The 24,510-nt window shown below is 42.2% G+C and overlaps 1 protein-coding gene across 1 annotated transcript in view; it reads left to right on the top strand.

The window, feature by feature from the left end:
- The first annotated feature begins 2,875 nt into the window (after window positions 1-2,875).
- Dmrt1 (doublesex and mab-3 related transcription factor 1) overlaps window positions 2,876-24,510 on the top strand; it is a 105,158-nt gene continuing 83,523 nt past the window's right edge. Inside the window, exons 1-2 of the mRNA XM_023566073.2 lie at window positions 2,876-3,379; window positions 6,526-6,709. Of these exons, the coding sequence (XP_023421841.1) occupies window positions 3,044-3,379; window positions 6,526-6,709 (520 nt within the window). The 5' untranslated portion in view covers window positions 2,876-3,043. The remainder of the gene's footprint in view (window positions 3,380-6,525; window positions 6,710-24,510) is intronic.

The raw sequence follows: 24,510 nt of genomic DNA on the forward strand, positions 1-24,510 counted from the left end.
GGTACACCCCTCAACCCACTTTCATATATTCTGGGCGCAATGTTTTATAAAGATATGATGCTAACATATTTCCTCAATCTGTAGCTTATGTTTTCACTTTCTTAATGATACCTTTTAAAGCACAAAAGTTATGAATTTTAATGAAGTCCAATTAATCATTAGCACTCTTGGTCTCATATCTACTAAATTTTATCCAAGCCATATTTCAGAACTGTCCTCTCCCTACTTTTGGTATGTCCTGGAGATATTTCTAAGTCAATAAATTCAGATTTGATTCGTCATTCTGAGGTTTTTGTTTTTCAAAAGAGGAAAGGAGACCACAGGGCCAGGCTATTCAAAATATTCAGTGTGAATCTCAAGCTTGGAGTTCTCTTACCTCCCAGTTGGATCACCTTCTGCCTATTAGCACCTCTGTGGATTGGGAATAAAAACTTCACTTGTTTATGATTTCATCACAGCATTTATGTCTCAGTGTTGGTCATACAGTTTCAAATTCCTAAGTTTTCTGTAGGCTTAAATCCTTCCGTCACAAATTCTTACAAGGACCATATATTTCCCAGTAATTTAGGCTATGACAACTGGTTTTTCCTGCATGTATCTCATTCTGTAAAGCTGGACTGGAGCTTGAGAATGATTCCTCTTCAGTTTATGTATTAAAGTATAATTTTAAAAAAAAAGGAGAACAAACAGGGCATGGTAGTGCATGCCTGTAATCCCAGCACTCAGGAGGCTGAGGCAGGAAGATCACTGTAAGTTTGAGGCCAGCCTAGGCTACATAGTGAATCCTGTGTCAAAAAACAAAAAACAGCGAGAGTGAGACAGAGAGAAGAACATGAATATAGTGGATAATAATATTCTGTGTGTGTGTGTGTGTGTGTGTGTGTGTGTGTGTGTGATGTGCTTCTCTAGAGACCCAAATCAGGACACTAGAATGGTAGGCAAACATTCTGTCACTGGGCTGCATATCCAGTCCCTCTTATTTAAAATTTTATTTTGAGATAGTCTCATTAAGTTCCCCTGCCTGGCCCCAAGCTTCCAGTCTTCCTGTCTCAGCCTTCTGAGTCACTGGGATTACAGACATGGGTCGTTGACACTTGGCTGGCCTATGTGTTTTAGATAAACTCTTCCAAGGACTGGGATATCCCTGAATATAACAGTGGTTATCATTGAAGAGGTTCCAGGATGCACAGATGGTTGCATCCTGGTCCCTGTTGGGAGCAGAACTTCATTGCCTTCACTGGTATTTCATGAGGTTTTGTGCAAAGCCAGGAGCTTCTTTAGGAAAAAATTCTCAGATTTTGAACACTAATGGAGAAAATTTACTGAGAGAAAGTATCTGTGAATGGGCCTCGGAATTAGAAAGGGAAGGCAGATTAGAGGATTTCAGAGACCAGGGCTAACCATGCCCCACTACTAAGAGACAGCCGCTGGACAGCCTTTTGGAAGAGAAGTCAAGAGGGGTGGCCATGCTTCTTGGGAGAACTAACATTTTAAGGCTGTGGCTCAGCAGGTGGAAAGCAATTATAAACACCAGTAAAAAGGGAGTGGGGTGGGGAGGGGTGTTAAGGGCAGCCTCAGTAGGACACCTGTGATATTAGCAAGGCTAATAAACAGGCAGGTAAAGTGTCCACAAACAGTATATCCAAGCTGTGCAGCACTAAGAAATGCAGAGGAATCAGGCAAAGTGCTTGGATACTTTGCCTGAGGTGTCCAACTTTTTTCTTTCACATGGAAAACAATACCAGTCATTGCTGGCCCCTGGGGCTGTGTGTTTGGAACATCCAGGAAGTCTAGGCAATAGAAAGACCAGCTGGAAACCTGTGCAGAGATGCAAAGCTGAGGTGAGGAGCTGGCTGCAGCAGGACAAGTGCACGTGTGGGAAGAAAGGATGGATTTCGCTATGCACGTGCAAAGAGTAACTCAGACATGGTGGGGGTGGAGAGTGCATGTAGGAACCTTGGGAAAAGCTGAAACATGATGATGGGAGATTTTTTATATTTTTGGAGGTATATTTACCTACAGTAAAATGAAGAAATCTTAGGTATAGAAATAATCTTGATGTCTATCTTTTATCTGTATAACCCTTCCTTTCAAAACTGACTTTTCCTCTGAAGTGTGGTTGACACCTTTTTCAAACTTTTGAGTCTTGCTAAATTGTTCAGGCTGATCTCAAACTTTAGATCTTCTATCGCAGCTTCCTGCAAAATTCATTTTTTCCCCACAGTTTCACTTGCCGGCTGAATCTAAATGAAGCTGCCCCTAAGGCAGAAAACTATATATACACAGGAACTGAGAAGCAACTAGAGCTGGAATTGTATGGACCGGAAAGTTATTTAGAGCTATTAGGCTGGAATCCTATGAGCAGAAGAATACAGGTATAGGAATGGGGAGCCAAAAGCCTCAGACTTAAATTTTGGAGGCGCCTGGACCTGGTTTTATCTGCCTACAGTCCGCCCTAATGAACTAGAAGAATGCTTCAGGCCTCATGGGGGTAGTGTAGTCGAGTAGGGGGGAAGGGAGCTAGAAGAACCCCACGGGGTGGTCTATACATCCTCCCAGCAGCACGAAGGACCTTTTGAGCTCAGGCGGGAAGCTATTCCACAGCTCTAGCAGCGTGGCCTCTGTTACCTCGGGGGGTCAAGCTCTGAACCTCCGTGCGTTTGCAACGACCCTGCTGCAGCGCCCTAGGTGCTTGCAGCTGGTGCAAGCTTGCAGGTACAGCGAGTGCTGCGGCTGGGGTTGGGGGACAAAGGGCGTGGCCACGCTCCCATGGTCTTTCTCCCGCCTCTGAAATCTCGGGAACGTTCTGAAAAGTATCCAAAAGTTCTGAGCCACGCGCGCCAAAAGAAAGAGGGCGCAACCCCCACCACACTACTTCTAGCGAGGCTTGTCCGGAGCTTGCCACTCGGGCTGCACCTCCGGCTGGGCGCGCAAGCCTGCTGTGCCTCCTCCTTCCGTCCCTCGCCTTAGGCTGGGTACTTCTGCTGCAGCCTTCTGGAAGCGCAAGAGCCAGCCGCAGTCCGCGCTGCTTCTTAGGGCCAACATGCCCAACGAAGACTCATTCGGCAAGTCCTCCGCACCGTCGGACACCCCGCACGCCCCTGGGGCACCGCCGCAAGGCAAGGCGGCCGGGGGCTTTGGCAAAGCGGCCGGGGCGCTGCTGGGGGCGGCCGGCGGCTCGGGTAGCGGAGGCAGCGGGGCGGCGGTCGGTCTGGGCGCCACCGGCAAGAAATCCCCGCGGCTGCCCAAATGCGCGCGTTGCAGAAACCACGGCTACGCGTCGCCGCTCAAGGGCCACAAGCGCTTCTGCATGTGGCGGGACTGCCAGTGCAAGAAGTGCAACCTGATCGCCGAGAGACAGCGCGTGATGGCCGCGCAGGTGAGTTCGGCGCTCGCACTTTGCGGGCGCAGCCTCGGGCTTGGCGGGTGGCGCGCGGGACCGGGGACGGAAGACGCGGCCGGGAACCACCGACGGCCACGGCACTCCGGGGGCCGCCGCCGCCTCTGGGGGAGGCCGGGCACGCGTCTGGTCGGGGTTCATTCCGGTCGGAAGCCCCGAATCCCGAGACTCGGGTGGCTTCTCTACCCCGCCCCCCGCGGAGTTGCGGGGCGCTCGGCGCCAGCTCCCGACCGCTGCTCTGCAGAGGCGGGCGCTGCAGTCCCCGCGATCCGCGACCCCGCGTACAAGTTGAGTGTGATCTTGGAAAACTAAAGTAGGGCCGTGGGGTGACTGACTGAACTCGAGGCCTCGGCGGTGGGAGAAAGGGGCCCCGGGTGGCGGGCGAGCGGGGCGGGACCCCGGGGGTCTTTCCGGAAGAGTCGCCGCGCGTCGCCCGCTTGGCGCACCGGCCTCGCCCGCCGCCACGCGGGTCGCGCCCGCGCCTCAGCCATTTTGAGCCCTGGAGAAGCGCGGTCGCTAAACTGCGCGTCGCCACCCGAGCTGCTCGCCGCGGGTGGCTTGGAGTGCGTTTTAACGACGGCTGAGAATTCTTTTTTTTTTTTTTTTGGTCTTTTTCATTTTTATCGGTACCGGGTATCGAACTCACGAGCACCTGCTTGCAAGGCAGGTGCTTATGCCGCTGAGCTAAACCTCCAGCCCCGAGAATTCTTAAAAACATGTGCGAAGGGGAAAACGCGCGGTTTGGAAGTTTTGTCGTTCTTTTTAAAAAGTTTTCTTTTTAAAATAGCTGCAGCGGCAGGCTAGTAATTTAGCATCTTAGCGGCAGTTATGCCGTTAGTATCCTAAGAGAAAGTTTTAGAAAGCAATAATATAACATTCTTTCCACCTAAAAGTTGTTTCGTCTTTTTTGAGACAGGTTATTTAAAACGAAAAGATACGGAAGAAATGTTTACTGACAATGTGCTACTTTTGGTTAGGAACGTGTAAAATTCTCTTTTGAAAGTGATTTAGATGAGAAGGTAAAACAGGATCGCACAAAAGCCTAAAGATCATCTGCTTCCTACTTCCAACATATTTCTAAAAATATGCTTTAAATCGGTATACTTTGGCTTCATTTATTTCAAGGACAATTGCATTGAAAATACAATTTCCCCCTGTAGATTTTAGCTTAATTTGCAGTGAATGGAATGAATACACGGGGTGTAATGTTAAAATAACATCACAATGAGTCTAGTTCTAAAAATTTAAGGGCCCCTTTCTAAATTACACTTGTAGGTAAAAAAGAATTGTGACTATTTAATCGCTGGCGTATATATCTCATGCGAGGAGTTGTTGGGTGGCTTAAGTATTTGTATCCTTGTAAGGGGAATTAAATTTGAATAATTTTAAGAGGGGAACTATTTTCGGAGGGGTTGATTGCTCAGGTAAAAGCCTCGTGTTACTTTTAGAACGTGGAATTTTGACGTGTTCTACTAGAATCTTTAAAAATCTATATAACTTTTGGACATTCTAAAATACCGTAATTTGAGACTGATTATACATATGACTTTAAAATACTGGTTTTAATTAATTGTCACGGTTTTCCTTATTCAAAAAACTTTAACTGTGAAAGATCTTTTTAAAGGTGTCCTGAATTTATGGAATAATCTGTGCATTTTGGGTGTGTATGGGGTTTGTGTGACAGTTAAGAAGTTTGCAGATTTCTTGAAAACTTGTTCAAAGTTATTGATACTGTTTGGAAAACTGAGGGTTAGTAGAAGATTCAAAATTTAAGCTTAGCCTTAAGTAATTGGGTGTGGACTTTGGTTTGAGTAAAAATTATCTCCAATCATCTAGTTTTGACTGCACAATCTATAGATTATAGTTGTGCTTGTTTTGGGCAGTACTAAGAATTGGACCTAAGGATCCAAGAGATACCCCCAGCCCTTGCTGTTTTGAAACCAGGTCTCACTAGGTATCCCAGCCTTCTGGTTGGAATCCTCTTGCCTCAGCCTCCTGAGTAGTTGGAATTATGAGATTGCACCACTTTGCCCAGCTTTGTAGTGTAATTGTGTTTTTAGTTTACTGTTTTAATGTACTTTTAGGTTTGTTTTTGGGTCTCAGAGGTACAAGTACTTTACTTATTTTATGGTCATTAAATAGTTTCAGTAGAAAACATCTCGTTACATGTAGTAAACAAAAAAAGCAATTTATTTTCTTTAAGCCTTTACAAACTTTTAACAATGTTATTTAAAAGATGATAAATTGAGAAGGACCAGGAAGAGTTTCAGAGGTATGTCAGTTTCCCTATTATCTCAGTTGGTTGAACTTTCTTTTTGCCCAAAATATCACACAGCACCCTTGCCCTCTCCTTTTTTCCAACCTTTCCTTACCCTGGTTCTTCAGCCCTCTTCCCAATTGCTTTTCTATATGTTCCTTCTACCCTTGGGAAATAGGGCCCTGCAGAGTTTCATAACAGCCCCCCCCCCTTTCTTCCCTGTCCTGTTCCACATTGTTCTGGATTGTTCTGCCCTTTCTTTGTTGCCAGTGCAAGTCCTGCTTATCCTATTCTTGACTTTGTTGGAATACTACTACTGGCTGAATCTTACATTTTAAAGATACTTTCCTCTGAATTTCTTGTGTAAGGTTGGTGTACACCTCTTAAGTTTTGTCTGGTAGGTGATTGCTTGCTTGTTTCCTGTTTCTCCTAAATGGTGAAGAACTTGGAATTTAATTTAACTTTTATCAGTTGTTCCTGGTGCAGTTTTTTTTTTTTTTTTTACATGTTTGTAGAGTGCAGGAGTGAGTGATTCAGTTCTTCCTAATGTGTCCATGCTTTTTCTTCTGGAGACTGAATTCCCCTCGCTGGCTGATTCTGCAGTTCTTTCTGATCCTCCGTGGCTACCATGATTTCCTGATCGTCCTGCAGGCTCCTTTGTTTAACAGGTGTTTTGGAGCAACTACTCTGGGCCAGATTCCTACCTGAACCAGCAGGTAAAAAAAATGGGAAAAGAGAACAAATGAGAAAAAGAAATGAGATGCTTAGCCCTCAGCCCTGGAGCTAATAAATGATAGTGCTGTGGTTTTGGCCAAGCTGTGCAAATGATTTTGGCAGCTGGAGGATGACTCACTGTTTTGTGCTCTAGGTGGCCCTGAGACGGCAGCAGGCTCAGGAGGAGGAACTGGGCATCAGCCACCCCATTCCACTGCCCAGTGCTGCTGAGCTACTTGTCAAGAGAGAGAACGCTGGTAGCAACCCCTGCCTCATGACTGAGAGCAGTGGCTCCTCGCAGCCTACGCCAGCCAGTACACCTACTACTGTGGCCTCAGGTAAGCAGGGCTGGGTCTCCACCAGGCAGGTCTGAGGGAGGAAGAGGAGATGCTGCCAGGCGTAGGACCTTCTGAGCCTCTTGACACTGAGAGCTTAGAGGAGCTTCTCTGAAGGATCTCTCTGAAGATCAGATCTACTTTTGGCTATCTCACAAGATGAAGGTTCTACGAATGAAGGTTTAACAGCTTTCTTTTTCCTGATGATTGTTAGTTGAGAGTCAGAATTACAGGGATGTCAGGGAGGAGTGAGGTGTGTCACTTTTCATCTTGGCCCACTCTTCATTTGGGAGTCACCGTTGGTAGATCCTAGAACTGAACATCTGTTTTTCTACTAACAACTGCATTCCTTTGGGGAAAATGTCTGGGACAGTCATATCCTCGGTGTCAAATCTGAATGAACCTGGAGGAACATAGAAGGCGTATCCTGCTGCCTGGCATGCACTCTTGTGCTAAGTGAGCTGTTTGTGTGCCAGTTTGTCTTGTTTGTCCCAAGGTCACTCTGTTGGGTATCAGTAGTGATCCTTTCCACATGAAGAGAACTGAGGTGTGGGGAGTTAAGTGAGTGTCCAGGTGGGCTGAACTACAAGGTATGTGCATCTGTCCATCTGCTTCTGTCCTGCCTGAGCTCCAGAGGTCTGAGGCTCTCTGTTTGTGCAAACTCCCAGAAACATGTAGCTGTTTAGGTTTAAATGAATTACATGAAATAAAATGAACAAATCTGTTTTCTCTGTGCTCTAAGCACACATGTTGAGTTCTCAGCAGCCACATACAGCTAAGAACAAATCTTTTATTTATTTTTTGAGGCAGAGTTTTACTATTTGTTCATGCTTAATGCTGTACTTACTGAGTAGTAGTATTCAGAGTGGCCTTAAATTGACCATTCTCCTGCCTCAGCCTCCCAAGGGATGTGTGACACCATGCCTTGCTCTAACACAAAGATCCTATTAAGGGAGAAACTCAGGAAAATCATACTGAATAATACATTTCTGACTCAGAAAGTTTCACTTGATAGTGCTGGTATAGAATTCAGGTGCTCCAAGAAATTCATTCAGCAAATGTCAGGGAATTCTGTGGTTTCTGGCAATTAAATAAAGTAGATCCCCTTTATCTGTGAAATAGAGCTTTCAAAATCTCAGTGAATGAATGCTTAAAACCAAGGATATTACTGAACCTTCTATGTATATACTGTTATTTTTCTATATATATAGATTAAATGTAATTATTATTAAATAAAAATAAATACAAGTATATATATATATATATACATATACATACCTATGATAGTTTAATTTATAAGGTGTGTACGATAAGAGATGAACTGAACTAAAAATAAAAATGGACAACTATTAGAACATAATGAGAGTTGTTTAAAACCTACGAATTGTTTGTTTTTGTGATTTTCCATTTAACGTTTCCAGGCCATGACTGACTTCAGGTAACTGAAACTGCAGAAAGTGAAACTTGGGTAAGGGGCATGAACACACACAAAGATTCACAATGCATGTTTAGAGACCACTACGGCTCCATGAAATACACTTTACTGGTGGTATCGCCTTAACCCAGCTTTCCCAAGTTACTTTCTATACTGGCTAACCACTGGGCCAGTGTTGCTCAACTGTATGCCATGAATTAGCTTTGCAACTTAGGACAAGTCAGTTGAGTTTCCTGGACCTTTTGTGTTTGCTTCTCAAAGATGAAGGGAATGGTTTAGGGTGTCTTAAAGATGAGTCTTGGCCATTGTGAAAAAGGAAGTCAGCATGCATCAAAGGAGGAAAGTAGCTGCATCTGTGGGTCTGTAGATTCAGAGATTAACAAAGGACAAAGGACAGGTGGTCCCTGACTTGTGATAGCACTATGTCCTAAAAAACTCAGAGTGCAATGAAAATGTCCTAACTCAGCATGCATTTAATGTACCTAACCTACTGGGCATCACAGCTTAGGAACAGTGTGATGTAGAGTTTGTGTGTTTCTCTTCATAATCATGTGTTAACTGGGAGCTGCAGCTTGCCCCCTGTCACTAGCTTGGGAAAAAGATTGAAATTCAAAGTATGGTATTTATGGAAAACCTCTTGCTTTCGCTTTTTCTCCTGGATTAAATAGAAAAATCCTAACCTGAACCAGTACTTTTCTGTTTTGGATTATATTGTTCATAGTATATATTTAACATTTTCCCAAACTTTCCTTTCATTGTACTAAAGAGGTTCTGATAGGATATTTCAGAGTGGCAAGAAGGAAAGTTACAGAAAGCAGCCACAGAGGAGCAGGAGAGAAGGTTCAGGGTCAAGGCAGATGTAGGCAGATCCTTTGTTTGCCTGGGGAGCAAGTCCTGAGACCGAAAGGGAGGGGTCAGAGCCAGTGTGGTGTGCTGCTTTGCAAGGTAGGGGGTCAGACCAGGGCTGTGGGAGCATTGTCTTCCACAGAAGATGCTCATAGCTTGGGGCAGGGGCATAGGACTTTTGTCAGAACCCGCAGAGTGAGGTTAATTTTGTCACTAGTCAGGATGTGGGAATAAGGGAGGCAGAAATAGCAGTAGAACTGAACTACAAAATATAGAGACAAAGAGAGAAAACCTGAGAGACAGACATAGAAATGAAGAGACAGACCAGGTTTTTAGGCAAAGGAGAGAGGCTAGCTTCATAGGTAGTATGCCATGAATCAGTATATAGCTTAATACTGTTTAGAGATTGCATTTATTTAAAATAACTTTTGCAAGTAAAAGGTAAACATTCAGAGCACAAAAGGTGTTCAGTGAAAGATCATCGTTCTTCCGGTCTCAGCCTGAGGTTCTCATTCTTTTGTTCCAGGACTGGAACAGATTGTTTGCCATGTGTACAGGCGTGGGTGCCTATTTATCCTTTTCATATGTGTGTACTTATGTATGTGTACATAATAGTCACATATTTAATATGACTAGGGGTTCATGTTCCCACTCATTATAATGAACTTTCTGCATTTGTCACCGTTCGGAATTGTCAGTAGCCTAGAATTCCGTTACACAGGTGTGAAGGGCCGGGATTTGCAATGATTTACTGAGTGGCAAGAGTTGCAGATGTGGTGGTGGAATGGTCACAGCTGTGACGCTGCTCCTCTGGAGCCAGGCGCTAACCTTCTTCCAACATCTGCTGGCCATTGTCTTGCTGGGCCAAGGGCTTGGTGAAATTTAGTCAGTTTTTGACTTTGAAACATTTTTTCTTCTTTTGGTTCCTTAAAGTGCTAGAAATAAGAGTGAGAAATGCTAAGAATTGTTCCCAAGATTATTGGCCAAACTCTGAAGATACTCAAAATTGTATTTTCCAAGCCATCTTTCCTTTATTGGAGAATTGAGTCCTCTGTGTAGGATAGCATACCTTAGAAGATGGTCTCTCAGGTCCTTAGTTACATGATTTGCCAAATTGGGGCAACGGATTGGCTGGATAGTCCTCAGATGAGTTTTAAGACATTTTTGTTATTGTTTTCTTTTGATTATGTATATTAATGTGAAAAAAATAGTCTTTGAAGAAATTCTCTGTTTGTTGCTGGTTCTCTTTTGAGACAGTATCTTGCTCTGTAGTTCAGGCTGGCCTTTAACTTGCTCTGTAGTTCAGGCTGGCCTCACATGATGATCTTTCTGATTCAGCCTCCCAAGTGCTGGCCTGCACTACTACGCTTCATTGCTGGTTCTCATACTAAGGATCAGATATTAGGAGGTATACTAATAGCAAATAGTTTCTTCCCAATCACTTTTGTGGCATTTAGTAAAACATAAGTACTTTTGGCTAGAAAGGATAGGGAATTAATAGCAATTTCAGCATTTCTGCCATGGCTTCATCTTTTGAATTATAATACAAAATATACTTTTTTAATTTTAAGTTTTTACCTGATCTTTAAAAAATAATCTCAGGCATTCTTCCTCTGCATTTGAGCTTCTCGGTATTGTCGTATTCAACTTCATATTCCTTCAATTTTCTGTGTGCCCATAGAATACTGGTTTGCCCAGAATGTTTGCTGAGGTCTGCATAGTTCTTCATTTCTCTGTTCCTGTACGGAAGCTGTCAGATGAAGGGCTGCATTGTAGAGAATTCCATTCTGCCTGCATGTCCTTTGTGAGGACCTGAATGTTATCTCTCTTGGGCGCTCCCTTCAAGCACCCTGAACTTCCATCCACATGCACATCCATCCTCCCCCAATCAAGTCACTGCCTTTTGTATGGGGCCTCTGTTGGGGGCTATTCCTCCCCTTTTCCTGTTGGGTTGTGTCTAGTAGTGCGGGGTCGCTCCTTCACACCCCTTATTCGGCAAGCACACATTTTCCTTGTGTGTCCTGAGTGCTTGAACATTTTACGAAGAAACGTGACAGTTTAAAAATGGAGCAGTGTCCCTATGCAGTTTTTACCAGTAAAAGAGTTGATGTATTAACAGTTGAAGATCTTTATACATATTTATAAAAATATGTTTTATTTGTTCATTTATTTAGTCTTTTAGAGACGGGTGTCATTGTGCAGTTCAGATTGACCTTGAGCTCTCTTTGTAGCCCAGGCTGGTCTCGAACTTGCAGCAGTCCTCCTGTCTCAGCCTCCCGAATGCTGGGATTACAGGTCTATACCACCATACCTGGCATTTTCTGTTTGTTTTTTGGATAAGCTTTATTTTTTAAAGTAGTTTTCGGTTCAGAGAAAAGCAGGAGAAGGCACAGATACTTCTCATCTCCTGCCTTTATGCACACATAGCTGTCCCACTTCAGCGGATCCTCTCAGAGTAGTCCGTTTGTTACAACTGCATTGTCATATCATAGCTCCCAAAGTCACTGTTGTGCATTAAGGTTCTTTCTCGGTGTTGTGTATTCTGTTGCACAAATGGACAATTGGACAAATTTGTCTGCTATATTCTAGAGGACAAATGTATAGTGATATATGTCTTGCAGAGTACTTCTAGGGATCTCATCATCTTCACTGGGGTTATTTAAATTTAAAGTAATATTTCAGTATTTATCTTGCAGTTTTCTAACTTGTAAGGAAGGAAGCATTTCATTCAAATGAGCATTAAGGGGCTGGGGATTTAGCTTAGCGGCATAAGCACCTGACTTGCAAGCAGGCAGTAGTGAGTTCGATCCCTGGTACCGATAAAAATGAAAAAGACAAAAAAAATTATCAAATGAGTATTAAAAGCATTCTGTACACATTGGATGGGAATTTATTTTTGAAGGAATTTGGCCACTTAGATGGGATGGGTTCTATTTGTAAGACAGCTCTCAATTGCAAGCATAATAGGAAATGCTGTTTTGTGTGTGTGTGTGTGTGTGTGTGTGTGTGTGTGTGTGTGTTTGATACTGGGACTTGAACTCATGACCTTGTGCTTGCCAGTTGCCAGGCAGGAGCTGTACTGCTGACCTATATCCCCAGCTCAGTGCTGTTAGGTTTTGAAAAACCTTCAGTTAAAAGTGTTCCCAAATTTTACTTTGAGAGTCAAACAAATTTTCAAGTTGTCCAACAGAACTACTTGAATTGAAGCAACAGTTGAAGGCTTGAATTAAAGAAAACTCTAAATGCTGATCATTGTGACAGCCTGTTTTAAATAGTGTCTTAGTATATATTGTTTATTTCATGGGCAGTCTGGTTGCATGTCAAATATAACAGTATAGTTGGTGTCATAGAAATTTTCTATGGATAGTATTTTAGTGAAGCAATTTTAACAACAAAGTTCAGAAAAGTAGCCTACCAGTGTATCCTCAGCTGGAAAGAAAATTTAGCTAGAGCCTTAGAAATGCATAATATAGAGTTCTATAGGAGTATATATAAAGTAAGTTTTATAGGAGTATATATAAAACATATAAAAACATTGATTGGTTTACATTTTTGTCTCCTTTGTGAAAATAAGTGCAGAGATTGCATTTTATTTATCATTTCATTAGTGTAGAGCCTGGCTTTGTAGCTGATGGCCAGTAAACCTTCGTTGAGTGAATAAATAAATGACGGTTAGATTTGAAGCTGGTTTTGAAACATTGAATAATCATGAACCATCCTGTAGACATCAGCTTAAAATTATTGGTGTTACATGTACAGTGGTACATCTTGTATTTTTTAAAAATATATCTGAAATTTTTAATTGTTAAAGACTCAAATGTAATTTCTTAACAGTTTAAGGCATAATCCATACACTATATAATTTATCTGTTTAAAGTGCTCGGTTCATTGTTTTGTAGTGATGCACAGGGTTGTACAGTAGTCAGCAGAATCTAAGTTTGGAAAATTTTTGTTTCCTTTTCCTTTTCTATAAGAAACCAAATGGTTACTCCCTATGTACTGCCCTCCCTCTAGGAATCCACTAATACATTTCCTGTGTTTACAGATTGGTGCATTTTGTGTATTCTAGACATTTAATATAAATTAAATAAGATATATGACTTTATTCTGTTATACTGTGTGTGTTGTTTTATGAATATACTTTCATTTTAAATACTATTCTATTGCCACAGTCTTTTTTTTTTTTTTTTGGTACTAGGGGATCGAACTCACGACTGCACGCTGCAAGGCAGTGCACCTGCAAGGCAGGTGATTATGCCATTGAGCTAAATCCCCAGCCCAAAACCATTTTTTTAATTTTGTACCAAGGCTCAAACTCACAGCCATGCGCTTACAAGGCAGATGCTTATGCCACTGAGCGAAATCCCCAGCCCTACATTTTGTTTTGTCTTCATAAATTGGTGGCATCTGGGCTGATTACATTTTTTAGTCATTAGGAGTAACGCTGTTATGAACATTTGTTGCACACTTTTTTTTTTTTTGGTACCGGGGAATTGAACTCACAACCTTGTGTTTGCCAGGCAGACACTGTGCTGCTGAGCTATATCCCCTGCCCTTTATGCACAATATTTGTACAAACATATATATCATCCTCGGATATATTTCAAGGAATAGAATTGCTGAATCTTAGGATAACTGTATGTTTAATATTTTGAGAAACCGTCAGGCTGTTTTTCAAAGAGGCTGCCCTAGTCTGCATTCTCACCAGTGGTGAGACATCCAGAAATTTCAGATTTGAAGCTTTCCTTAAATAAAAAAGTACAATGCCATCATTCTGGAAAAACACTATAGGTAGCTAAAACCTGGACAGTCTTTTTGAAGACCCGAGAGTTGGTGCAGATGGACAGCTGTCCTTGTTACCACAGAAGAGAGTCTCTCAAGGTCTTTTAAGAATTTATAGCAGCAGGTGATTACAGTGTTAGAGAACCTTTGTTGGTGGTGACACTGGGTGCTGTCCTCCTTCCATGCAGCCTTGCATTTACTGCTGAGAAAACTTGCAGAAAGCTGTTCTGCGTTGCTGGTTTCCCTTGCCTGCCCTACACTGTCCCCCTGGAGTCCTTGAACCGCACATTCCTGGTTATCTGCTGCTTTCAGGATCTTTTCACCCTTTCAGCCTCCTGCTGTTCTTGGGGTCTTGTGGATGCTTCTTTGTCCTCTCTATTGTTTTATTAGTTAATTTTTAAAAACTTCTATTGCAGTGAAATATACAGAATTTACGATTTACTATTTTAGGCACTTTTCACTTTAGGGATGTTAATTACATTTGCCCTGTTGTGTAACTATTGGCCACTGTCTTTCTCCAGAACTTCCCAAACTGAACTTTTTTTCCCAAACTGAAATTTTGTTCTCATTAAATAATTCCCTTCCCCTCGTTAACTAACTTTTGACCACAGTCGGCCTCTTGTGTCTGCTTTCTTCAAAATCACATAGCCCTCAGCATCACTTGTAGACCCCTTCCTGTGTGCTGAGACTTCCTTGCATCGTTGCCAGCATCCTTTCTTTCTTCTCTCCTAGACCCCCAAATTTTGCTCCCCAGCAAAACGTTTGCTTTTTTTATGCTTCTAACCTGTGCCTGTGGAGTAATGGTGACTCCAAAGTCTCTCAGATCTAAGGGTTGAGTGTCTTTTGTTTGTTTTGTTTTCAACAGGGTTTCACTGTGAAGTTCAGGCTGGCCTTGAACTCAGTTTGTAGCACAGGATGGCCTCAAATTTGCAGCGGCCCTCCTGCCTCAGCCTCCCAAGTGTAGAGACATACACTACCACACCTGGCCAAAGGGTTGAGTGTTGTAAGGAAGAAAATGAAAGGGAATATGAACTAACACCTTCAGCAAGATAGATTCCATACCTTTGACAGATGATGTGAACTCTGAGGCTTCAGTCTTATCGTGAAGGTAGGAGGCAGAATAGGAATGTCTGAGGGCTCCCCATACGCCTAGCTGCTGTCTTGACCCCCCACCCTGCTCCTTTCACCCTTCTTTCTCTTCCTTTTTCTGCTACAACCCTTCCTCCTTTTCCTCCTCCTCCTTTTTTTTGGTGCTGGGGATTGAACCCAGGACCTTGGACATGCTAAGCATGCATTTGACTCCTGAGTGATAACCCACCCCTTTTTATTTTATTTTGAGACAGGGTCTTACTGATTTGCCCGGGCTGCTCCCTTGAATTTACTATCATGCCTCAGCCTCTGGAGTAGCTGGGATTACAGGTGTGTACCACCTCATACAACCTCTTTGTGATTTCCACAAACAATGATGAAAGTGCAGTTCCCTCTCATCTTGAGGTGTCTCATGTTTCAGAGGATAGAAAAGTTCAACTCAAAGGACAACTTTTTGACTCCTCGTGAAAATTCAAATAAATATTGATTACTGTTGTTGAGCAAATTGCATTTCAACCTGAGTTTATCCTAGTCCCTTAGATCTTGTAGGCAGGCTTTATAATTGCTAATCCAGTCTTATTTTACAGTACCACAGAAAAAAATTTGTAAGAGACTCTTAAACTATGAACTGCTCGCTTGTTGTCAAACGAACATATTGATTCAGTGTTATAGCAGATTTTCTGATGTTTATTGGAAACAAGATTTCTTAGTTATTGCTTTAGCTATCCAGTGTCAGTTCAATTCAGTGTACATTAGAAAATGACTTGTAGTATTAATTTCCACACTTACACTTGCCCTGACACCAGTTATTTTTATTTTTGCACTACTCCTTAACTCTGGCCTCAGGGTTTTTGAGGCTTATCTAAAATATATAGGCTATACATTAATTCAACAAAGCAGGTTGGATTCATTAAAACACTAATAAATGTTGCTGAACTGAATTGAATTCATCTCTGCTGGCAAGCCTGCTGTTTAAGCAAGATTCTTTTTCTTCTTGTGCTTTCTACTTTTCCATTTTAAAAAACTTAACCAGTTTAACAAGTACTCATTGTATGACTGCATTGGGTGTGCAGGCCCTTTTCTAGTTATGTGATATATGGCAGTGCATAAAAATCTGTCTTTCATGGACCTTATATTTCCTGGTGGTTGGGACAGTTGATAAACAAGGACATCAATAAATAAACAAGATATTTTCAGGAAATGGTGTTATAAGGAAAAACAAAGTGATGTGATGGATGTGACCCATGGCACAGGGGCCATTTTCAGTAGGGTGGGAGGAAGGCCTGTCTAAGGAGAACACCTTGGAGCTGGTCCTGCATGATAATGAACTGTACCCTTAGGCAGTGGAGAGGGATAGTCCGGGTAGAGGGAGCGGCTGGGTGGGCAGTGCCTGGAGCAGCAGGCAGGCAGCTGGTCTGGGGTGCTGTGAGCAGGGGTCGCATCACCATTACACAGACTGTGTAGGCCAGGGAAGGTTGTTGGGATTTTATGGATGTCGTGGGAAGTCACTGAGGGCGTGGCCTGATTTACTCTTAAAGGCTTGCTGTCTTTGCTGCTGTGTGGATTAGTTTGAAGAAATCAGTGGGAGCGGAGATTGGTGTGCTAGATGTCTCTGCTTTGTGGATAGGGCTGGTGTTGGGAGAGATGAAAAGAATGGGATAAGAAAGGAGGTCTGTTTGGAAGTGAATTTGGGTGTTGTTTTGGTAGATACTGTCATTGGCACTTCCTGCAAAGAGCAAATGCCACAGCATTGCCAGGATGTGGCTGTTGTTGGGCTTTCTTAGTCTGAAATATGAGCAGTTGGACTTTGGCACTGTCAGTAGAGTGAAGGTGCAAAGGAAGTGCACAGCCTAATCCCTGGAGCCTGTGAAGATGTTGCCTCGCATGCCTTGAGGGACTCTGCATACATATTAAGTCCATAATCTCATGATGAAGATAAAGACCTGGTTCTGGATTTTCCAGGATCTAGTGTGAATCCTTAAGAATGGAGAAGCTTCCGAGCTGCTCCAGAGATAACATGGCAGAAGATAACCCTGAAAGATTTGACCCACTGCTGGTGTCTTTGAAGATGGAGGAACCTGAGGCCTCTAGTGTCTTGAAACAGCCCTTACCTGAAGGAAATAGAACCTTAGTCCCATAAACACAAGGAACTGAATTTTTCCAGCCCCTCAAATGATTGGGTGGGGGGGCTAATGGGGACTCCAGAGAGGATTGTGGCTCTGCCAGTGCCTTCAGAGAGACCTTCTTCAGACTTTGGGCCCACCGAACTGTAAGAGTATAAATTTGTGTGATTTAAGTGGTGAGATTTGTGGCTGTGCATTACATAACAAGAGATAACTAACAGCACAGTTTGTGATCCACATTTCCTTCTCATTGGTGAGGTGAGGATGAACATCTTTTACTTGCCTTTGTGTTTTTTCAGTGAATCATCTATATATGTCCTTTGCCACTTTCTTGATTGGACCCTGCTTAGTTACTCTTCTCTGGTTGCTGAGATAAAATACCCAACATCTAAAGTTAAAGGAGGAAAAGGTTTGTTTAGCTCACAGCTTTCACAGTCTGTAATTTCAGTCTATAATTGGCTCAGTCCAAGGCAGGGGGGCACATGGCAGAAAGGGAACAGTTGATGGTGACTGAGGTGGCCGAAGACGGCCAGAGTGACAAGAAAGAGAGTGTGAGCAGATAAGCCTCTGTCTGTCCCTTATATTGTTTTCAGGCTGCCCACCCGAAGGTGAGTGTAGCACTTAAATCCTTAGTCCCATCATTGAAGTGCAACTCAGTTACAGACTCCAGATTCAGCTGCCACAGAAAAGCCCGTTCCCCTTGACTGCATGAGACTCTGGGGGAACATCCAGACACAAACCATAACAGACCCTCTGCCAACATCCAAGACTTCTCTGTTGGTTATAAAGACTGGCCCTTTGTGATGGCAGCTGCAATGTCTGATTCGTGCCACCCCATGTGGTATGTGAGTGCAGAGGAGTTGCAGGCCGGAGTCCTGTTTACCGCATTCTGGTGGACAGGTGGAAGCCCAGAAACTGCAACTGTTCCACTTCCCATTAGGTCATTACATTGGCTTAGTGGAAATGGCCCAAGAATGGATAGGCGAATGCCTTCTTTGTATCCTTCAGGTTTCTGTGTTCAGTTTTAGTCATGAGCAGATCTCAGGCCAGAGGCGTCAGTCAGTGGCCACATCATTTCATAGTCATGATCTAAAAATTTCACTGTTACTGTTTTATATGTGATAAGCTATGGTATGACCATGACTGAGAAAGAGATGTGTAGCTGTGCTTTGGTATCCTTGAAGATTGGTTCTGCCTCTCGACCCCAATGCTAGAATCCTACAAGCCTCATTCTTTATGTCAAGTGGCATAGTATTTGCATCACAACTTAAACACATCCTTCCATATACTTTATCTCTAAATTATCCTTTATATCCAGTAGCATGTCACTAATGGTTTTAATAGGTGTGGGGGATAGCTCAGTGATAAGAGTATTTGCCTACCATATGTGACTCTGTGAGTTCTGTCATTAGCATGGGGGAAAAAGTTGTTACAAACTGCATTGTTTAGTGAGTAATGACACTAGAAAAAAGATCTGTATAGATGGAGCCTTCAAAGATGTCACTGCCTAATGTACAAAGAAAATGTGGGCAACAATGCTCAAGCCATGAACCTGGAGAGGTGGGATCTGTGAAATGGCAGAGGCTACACTAGGGTGTGCTTGCACAGCATTCATGTGGACTCTGCATAATTACAGTTTTGTGTTTTAGATCTTTCTGGAATTTTAAAGTAATTTTGATCTATAGTTGGTTGAATTCTCAGACACAAAATTCATTCTGGAGAAAGGCTGACCTGTATTGTCTTGTCAGATATTCTGGTTAATAGAAACTAATCTTATTTTTACCCGTACTGTTGGTTTGCATGTGTCTTAGTTACTTTTCTCTCGTTGCTGCGACAGAATACCTCATACCAAAAGATAAAAGCAGAAAGGGTTTATTTAGCTCTCAGTTTGTGGAGGTTTAGTCCATAATCAGCTGGCTCCAGGTGGGGTGGCATGGCAGAAGGGCAACAGTTCATGGCAACGGAAGACAGCAAAAGTAACAAGAGCAAAAAGGGAGAGACAAGCCTTTTTCTCTCTTATACTGTATGGAAGCTACTCCCCCTAGGGCAGGTGTAGCACTCACACTTCAAACTCTAGCACTAGACATTGAGCCAATCACAAACTCTAGATTCAGCCACCTCTGAACAGCTCCCCCCTGTGAGCACATGAGGCTTTGGAGGACATTTAGGCACAAACCATAACAGAAGAAAATCAGAAAGCTGATTATCTCTCAGCTGTTTTCAAGTAATTTTGTGTTGGATTGATGTGGAATGGATGTTATTATTATGGCATGACAGTGCCAGGTTTGCCGTAAAGAGAATAACAGATGGTAGTGGAAGCTTGAAGATTTAAGACATGTGGAAGAAGAATTTTGCTGTTACTTTGATAATTTTATACCTAGGGAGGCAGCTCTAATTCACTGAAAAATAACCCTGTAAGATGTAGAAGCCAAAGATCTAGTTCAGTTTCTTACCTTTGGTTTGGAGCAGGTCATTTAATTTATGTATCTATTTCTTCATTTGTGAAATAGATAAAGTAATAATGTGTTTTCTGTAGTTTTCTTAGAATTGCTGTGGTGCTTATCTTTCACACAAGATACTGTCCTTCTGGTGTGCAGTTTTTCACAAGTGTAAGAAAGCTATAAAAATTATTTGTAAATTGGGATGAAGTATGTATGCAAGTCCTAGAACTTGCGTTTTAGATACTAACATAAGCAGATGACTGAACCTGGATGTGGTCTGTCCTGTACTCATAAGCTGGCTTTTGCAAAAATGAAGCATATAAACAATAAGTATATCTTTGGTAAGGATTGTGTGACCATTACATTCCCCTATACCTGTCCAGGAATTTCAGAGATACCTCTTCTACATTCAAATATGGTAAATATTTTAAGCCACAATGGTAAAATATAATTCAATACCTCCCTTTCTTTGCATGATTTCATTTTTTTCTGTTCTGTGGGCTTTGTTGATAAAGTGTCTTTGCTGTTAGCCTTGTTCGCCTTTCTAAAAGGGATGTTGTATATCCGTGTAGCTACTCAAGACTCTTGAGATGGGGAACCTACTTTCAGCAAAGCAAAATAAAGCACCTTCACAACCTTGCTGCCCTTCATGGAAAGCACACTTCTAGAAACCACCAGAACATGTATATAAGATTAAGAAACAGGGTCCAGCCACACAAACCTGCTGGAGGTGGGGGATGAGAGAGTAGCCTGATGTTCAGATCCTGGATGTCATGTCCAGGAAGAAATGTGGAGAAGCAGCATTAGTTGTCTCATTGTGTGTCCACTGGGATGAAAGGGACTCATTTATTTACCTGGTGACGAGCAGACTATTTTTAAGTATTTAGTTGTAGACATTTTCTTTTTAAAAAAAATCCCCAAGTATGTGTCTATTTGAAAAGAAATTGTTCAGTTTTTCCTGAAGGGCAAAACAGCAATACGAGTGTCTCAAGGACACTGCTCAACTAATGCACTGGGACCAGATGCAGTGATGGATAAAAATTATTATCTAGACACAAAGCATAGTGTGCATAATTCCTCAGTAGCAGACTTTGAGAAGGATCTGAGATGTCCTGGGATCCCACCCCAGGAGTTGCTACCTCACAGAGTCCTATCGTCCACTTGATGCAGTGTGCATTTGCTTTATCGCTTTCTTTCTCTTAACTTTTATCTGAGTGATGGAATTATGAGTTATAGGAGAAGAGGAGTAAGAGGCACATCAAAGAATTTTTTTGTGGCTTTGAATAAGGGACCTTATTGGTTTGAGGTTGTTAGCTTTGGGTGTGCTGTCTTCATCCTGAAGCACCTGGGGTTTGTTTTTCTCTAAAAGATGTAGATAAACTAGAGAGAATCCAGGGGAAGGGCAACAAAAATGATGTACGACCTGGAGAGAAGGAGAATAACAGTCTATAAATATTTGAAAGGTAATATAAAAGAGGGAGAGAGATTATTTACAGCCATGGAGAGGACTTAGGGAACAAAAGCTTGCATCCAGGAGCAGGGGAAAATTGGGTTAGGCTTGAAGCAAAACAAAGTGTACTAAGGATGATTAAGCAAAGAAATGTAATTCTCACATTAGTTCATGTTGCCAGGAGCCAGGATGGCAGAATAAATGATGGCCCTCAAACCAAGGACCCACGTGTGACTGTGAATCAGATTTTGCTAATTCCCATGTGTGCTTTATTCATTGTCCTCTATGAGTATAGTTTAATTTTCAACTCCTCGGGGTTACATTCTAGAAGTGTTAGTGATATTTTTAATATGACTAGCTTTCCTTCACTGAGTGTCTGCCTTGTGGCAGGTATTGTCTTAGCTGTTTTGTTATTTATATTTTCATTTAATCTTTACAATGACTTTGTAAAACAGGAGGAACTTCTTTCCATGTATAAAGAAATTGAGGCTCAATAATTTGCTTCACATCACGTGAATGTGATGGGGTGGGGATTCAGATCAAGATCTGTGGCTAAGGTCCTTCTTTAGGCTCTGTTACCTGGGTCATTGGGAGTAGTAACTGGGAGCTGGCCAGGTGAACAGTTTGTATCCAGATTCAGGGGTCAGTAAAAGTGTCAACATCCAGGGCTCTCTTTTTCTTTTCCTTTTTTTGAGAGATTTTTCTCAGTGCAGTTATGTGCTATGCTAGTAATGTATTGGATTTTCTCATTCCATAAATTCAGCTGTACCATAGCTGTTAGTCATTCCTGCAGGAATGGAGTGGTCTGTGCTATCTTCTTTAGGAAAGAAATACTTTATAAGGCAGGCATTATCCTGGATCTTACATGCTAGTCATTCTGAGCATCCCTTCGTGGTGTCCTAGTTTTTTTGCCTTTGTGGCTTGGCTGTTTTCAGTGAATGTGTATAGTGTGTAGTGTCTGGAAACCAAAACAATTGTTACTATTACTCCTACTACTACAAATAATTCTGGATGGTGGGAGAATGTGGCTCAGTGATAACAGATGTATGTAGTGTGTGCCAGGCCCTCTGTTCAATCCCAGCACCTTCCCGCCCACCAGAAAGTGAAAGCTAGATGTTTGCGCTCTTTATGTCACTGAAAGACATTACCATGGTTGAATTCAGAGGCCGGGATTTGTGTGATCCACACACCAGCTGCTGCCATGTTCCCTCGTAGGCCTGGCACCTTTCTAAGCTGCAGCAATCTCTTTCATCAGGGAGCAAAGCAGTTTTTGCTCCTGCAGCCTCCTGGGGTTATTGATGGTAGTCACTGGGAATATACATACATAAAGTGCTGTTCATAAATTGCAAAATCTGACTTACGGCTACTAAGATTAAAAGTCAGCATTAGTTTCATCAGTGGTTTCAGCTTATTGCAGCTTCTCTTGGTAAAAGTCTGTTACACTTGCTAATGGTTGTTACTTTCAAGGAGGTTGCCATTTTCTAATGGGACAATGTCTGATTTGGGGGAAGGGAGAGTTGTTTTTGAGGTGGAGGTCTTGCTATATTACCCAAGTGGCCCTGAATCTGTGGATTCAAGGGATCTTCCCTTTTTTTCCAGTACTAGGGATCAAACTTAAAACCATGTACTTGCAAGGCAGGCGCTTTTGCCGCTGAGCTAAATCCCCAGCCCTCAAGGGATCTTCCTGCTTCAGCCTTCTGAGTAGCTGAGACTACAAGTACTCTATGGGGCTCCTGGCTGTAGTGTTATGTTTTTCGTTAGGGACAGAACAGTAAATTTCAAGGGTAATGTCCTACTATGGATGCGACCTTTGCCTCTTTTTCTCCTTAGCTGTAGTGGCAAGCCATGAAGACTGTGCCACATTCCTAGCCAGAGGTCATCAGGATAGAAACCCAAAATAATGGTGTTTTTCATTTATAGTTTTCTGTGTGCCAATCCTGTTCCCTTTGGAGCTGTGTGCCTTTTTAAAATAAAGAGCTTTTTGTTTTCTGTCCCTGTGCATTGGCTCCCGTAGTGGTCTCTGGTGAATTCCTTGCTAATGCCATCCCTAGATTACTTTTGCTGCAAACTGTAATGATTTGCCTCTGACCGTATTTCTCCCAAGGTCTCCTATCTCAGTTACTTGTAAGGCTACTCCTCCCCTCTCTTGTTCTCTTTGATCTTTTATAATTGGCTTAAAACTCTCCATAGTTAATCTTCAGTGACTTTGTTTCTCCTCCCTACGTTAGCTTTTTCAGTCCCTGAGCATTTAATAATCTGTTTCTTATTATTTCCTATTTTTTTACAGTGTCATATTTTGTGTGGCACTGTTGTCTGTTCTCTTTGTCTACCCATTTGCTTTATTTTAGCTGTTAACACAGGAATGCATTATGTCTGTGTTTTGGCTCTTAATAAATGAAGTCCTGGCCTCTTTGTGGGGTTGGTGGACTTCACAGAACCTGGGAACACCTGCTTGGTAAGAGGTGGATAAACAGTTGATTGCCCAGTTTTCAGTCAATGAATTAGTTGGAATGACAGAATGAGTTAGTTTTGAATTTGTGTGTACCTTTTTTCACATGTTTTTCTATCTGGAGCAAATTATGTGAATATTGAACATCTAAGAAAAACCAATTTGGCTTCCTCTGCCAAATTGACTTTTTGGTGACTCCTTCCTGTAACAGCATCCATAATAATCTTCCTGCCAAACCAGCTCTTCACCTCTGAAATCTTTCTGTCCATAGCATTGTAGTCTTTTCTCAGAGTCGGAGCCATTTTGTGGGTTCATATCTGGTCTTGTAGTTGATCCAGGAGAGTCTCAATCTCAAGGCTTTGCCTATTTTGTTTGGACCTCAAATTTCTCACCTACTTCATTCACTCTTTAAACTGGAGTCTGTGATGGCTCTGGGAGTTTTCTGCACTCCTCACAATTCATTTCCTCTGGGTGATTTTTATCTGATTTCTCAAGGAGCCTGTGACCTAAAGAATGTTCAGGAACTATTGTTTTAACTATTGTTTTAACTATTGGCAATAACAAAGGTTATTGCCAGTAACCTTTTAAAGAGCTCCGTTTCTCATCTTCTTGTATTTGCTTTATCGTTATAAGACAGTTACCTTTTTTCTATTAATTTCTGCATAATTAGGGACAGAAATTCTATTTTTAATATACTTTTAAAAAACAATGGCTTTCAACCAGGTGTGGTGGTCCACGCCTGGAATCTAAGCCCTCAGGAGGCTGAGGCAGGAGATCCATGCAACTCTGGAGCTAGCCTGTGCAACACAGTGAGTTCAAGGCCAAGCCTGATCTGCATAGCAAGACCCTGTCTGAGAAAACAAAACAAAACAAAACAAAAACTCCATAAAACAAAACAAACCCACAAAACAAAACACTCCAGTTTTATTGAGATGTGATTTATATACCATAAAGTTGGCCCACTTTAAGTGGTATTTATTATATTCAGAGTTACACTAACATCACTAGTTACATTAACATTTCAGAAATTTTTCATGTACTCTTTCCCTGAAAATTTATCCTCACAGCAGTTACTCTCCATTTCCTCTTTCTCCTGGCCTCCATCAACTACTAACATACTCTATCCCTGTAGGATTTCCTGTCCTAGACATTTCACATAAATGGAATTATACAATATGTGTTTAACGTC

Source organism: Cavia porcellus, unplaced genomic scaffold (genome assembly GCF_034190915.1).
Source record: "Cavia porcellus strain 051 isolate PalLab524CR breed Dunkin Hartley unplaced genomic scaffold, mCavPor4.1 scaffold_1, whole genome shotgun sequence".
Lineage (NCBI taxonomy): Eukaryota > Metazoa > Chordata > Mammalia > Rodentia > Caviidae > Cavia > Cavia porcellus.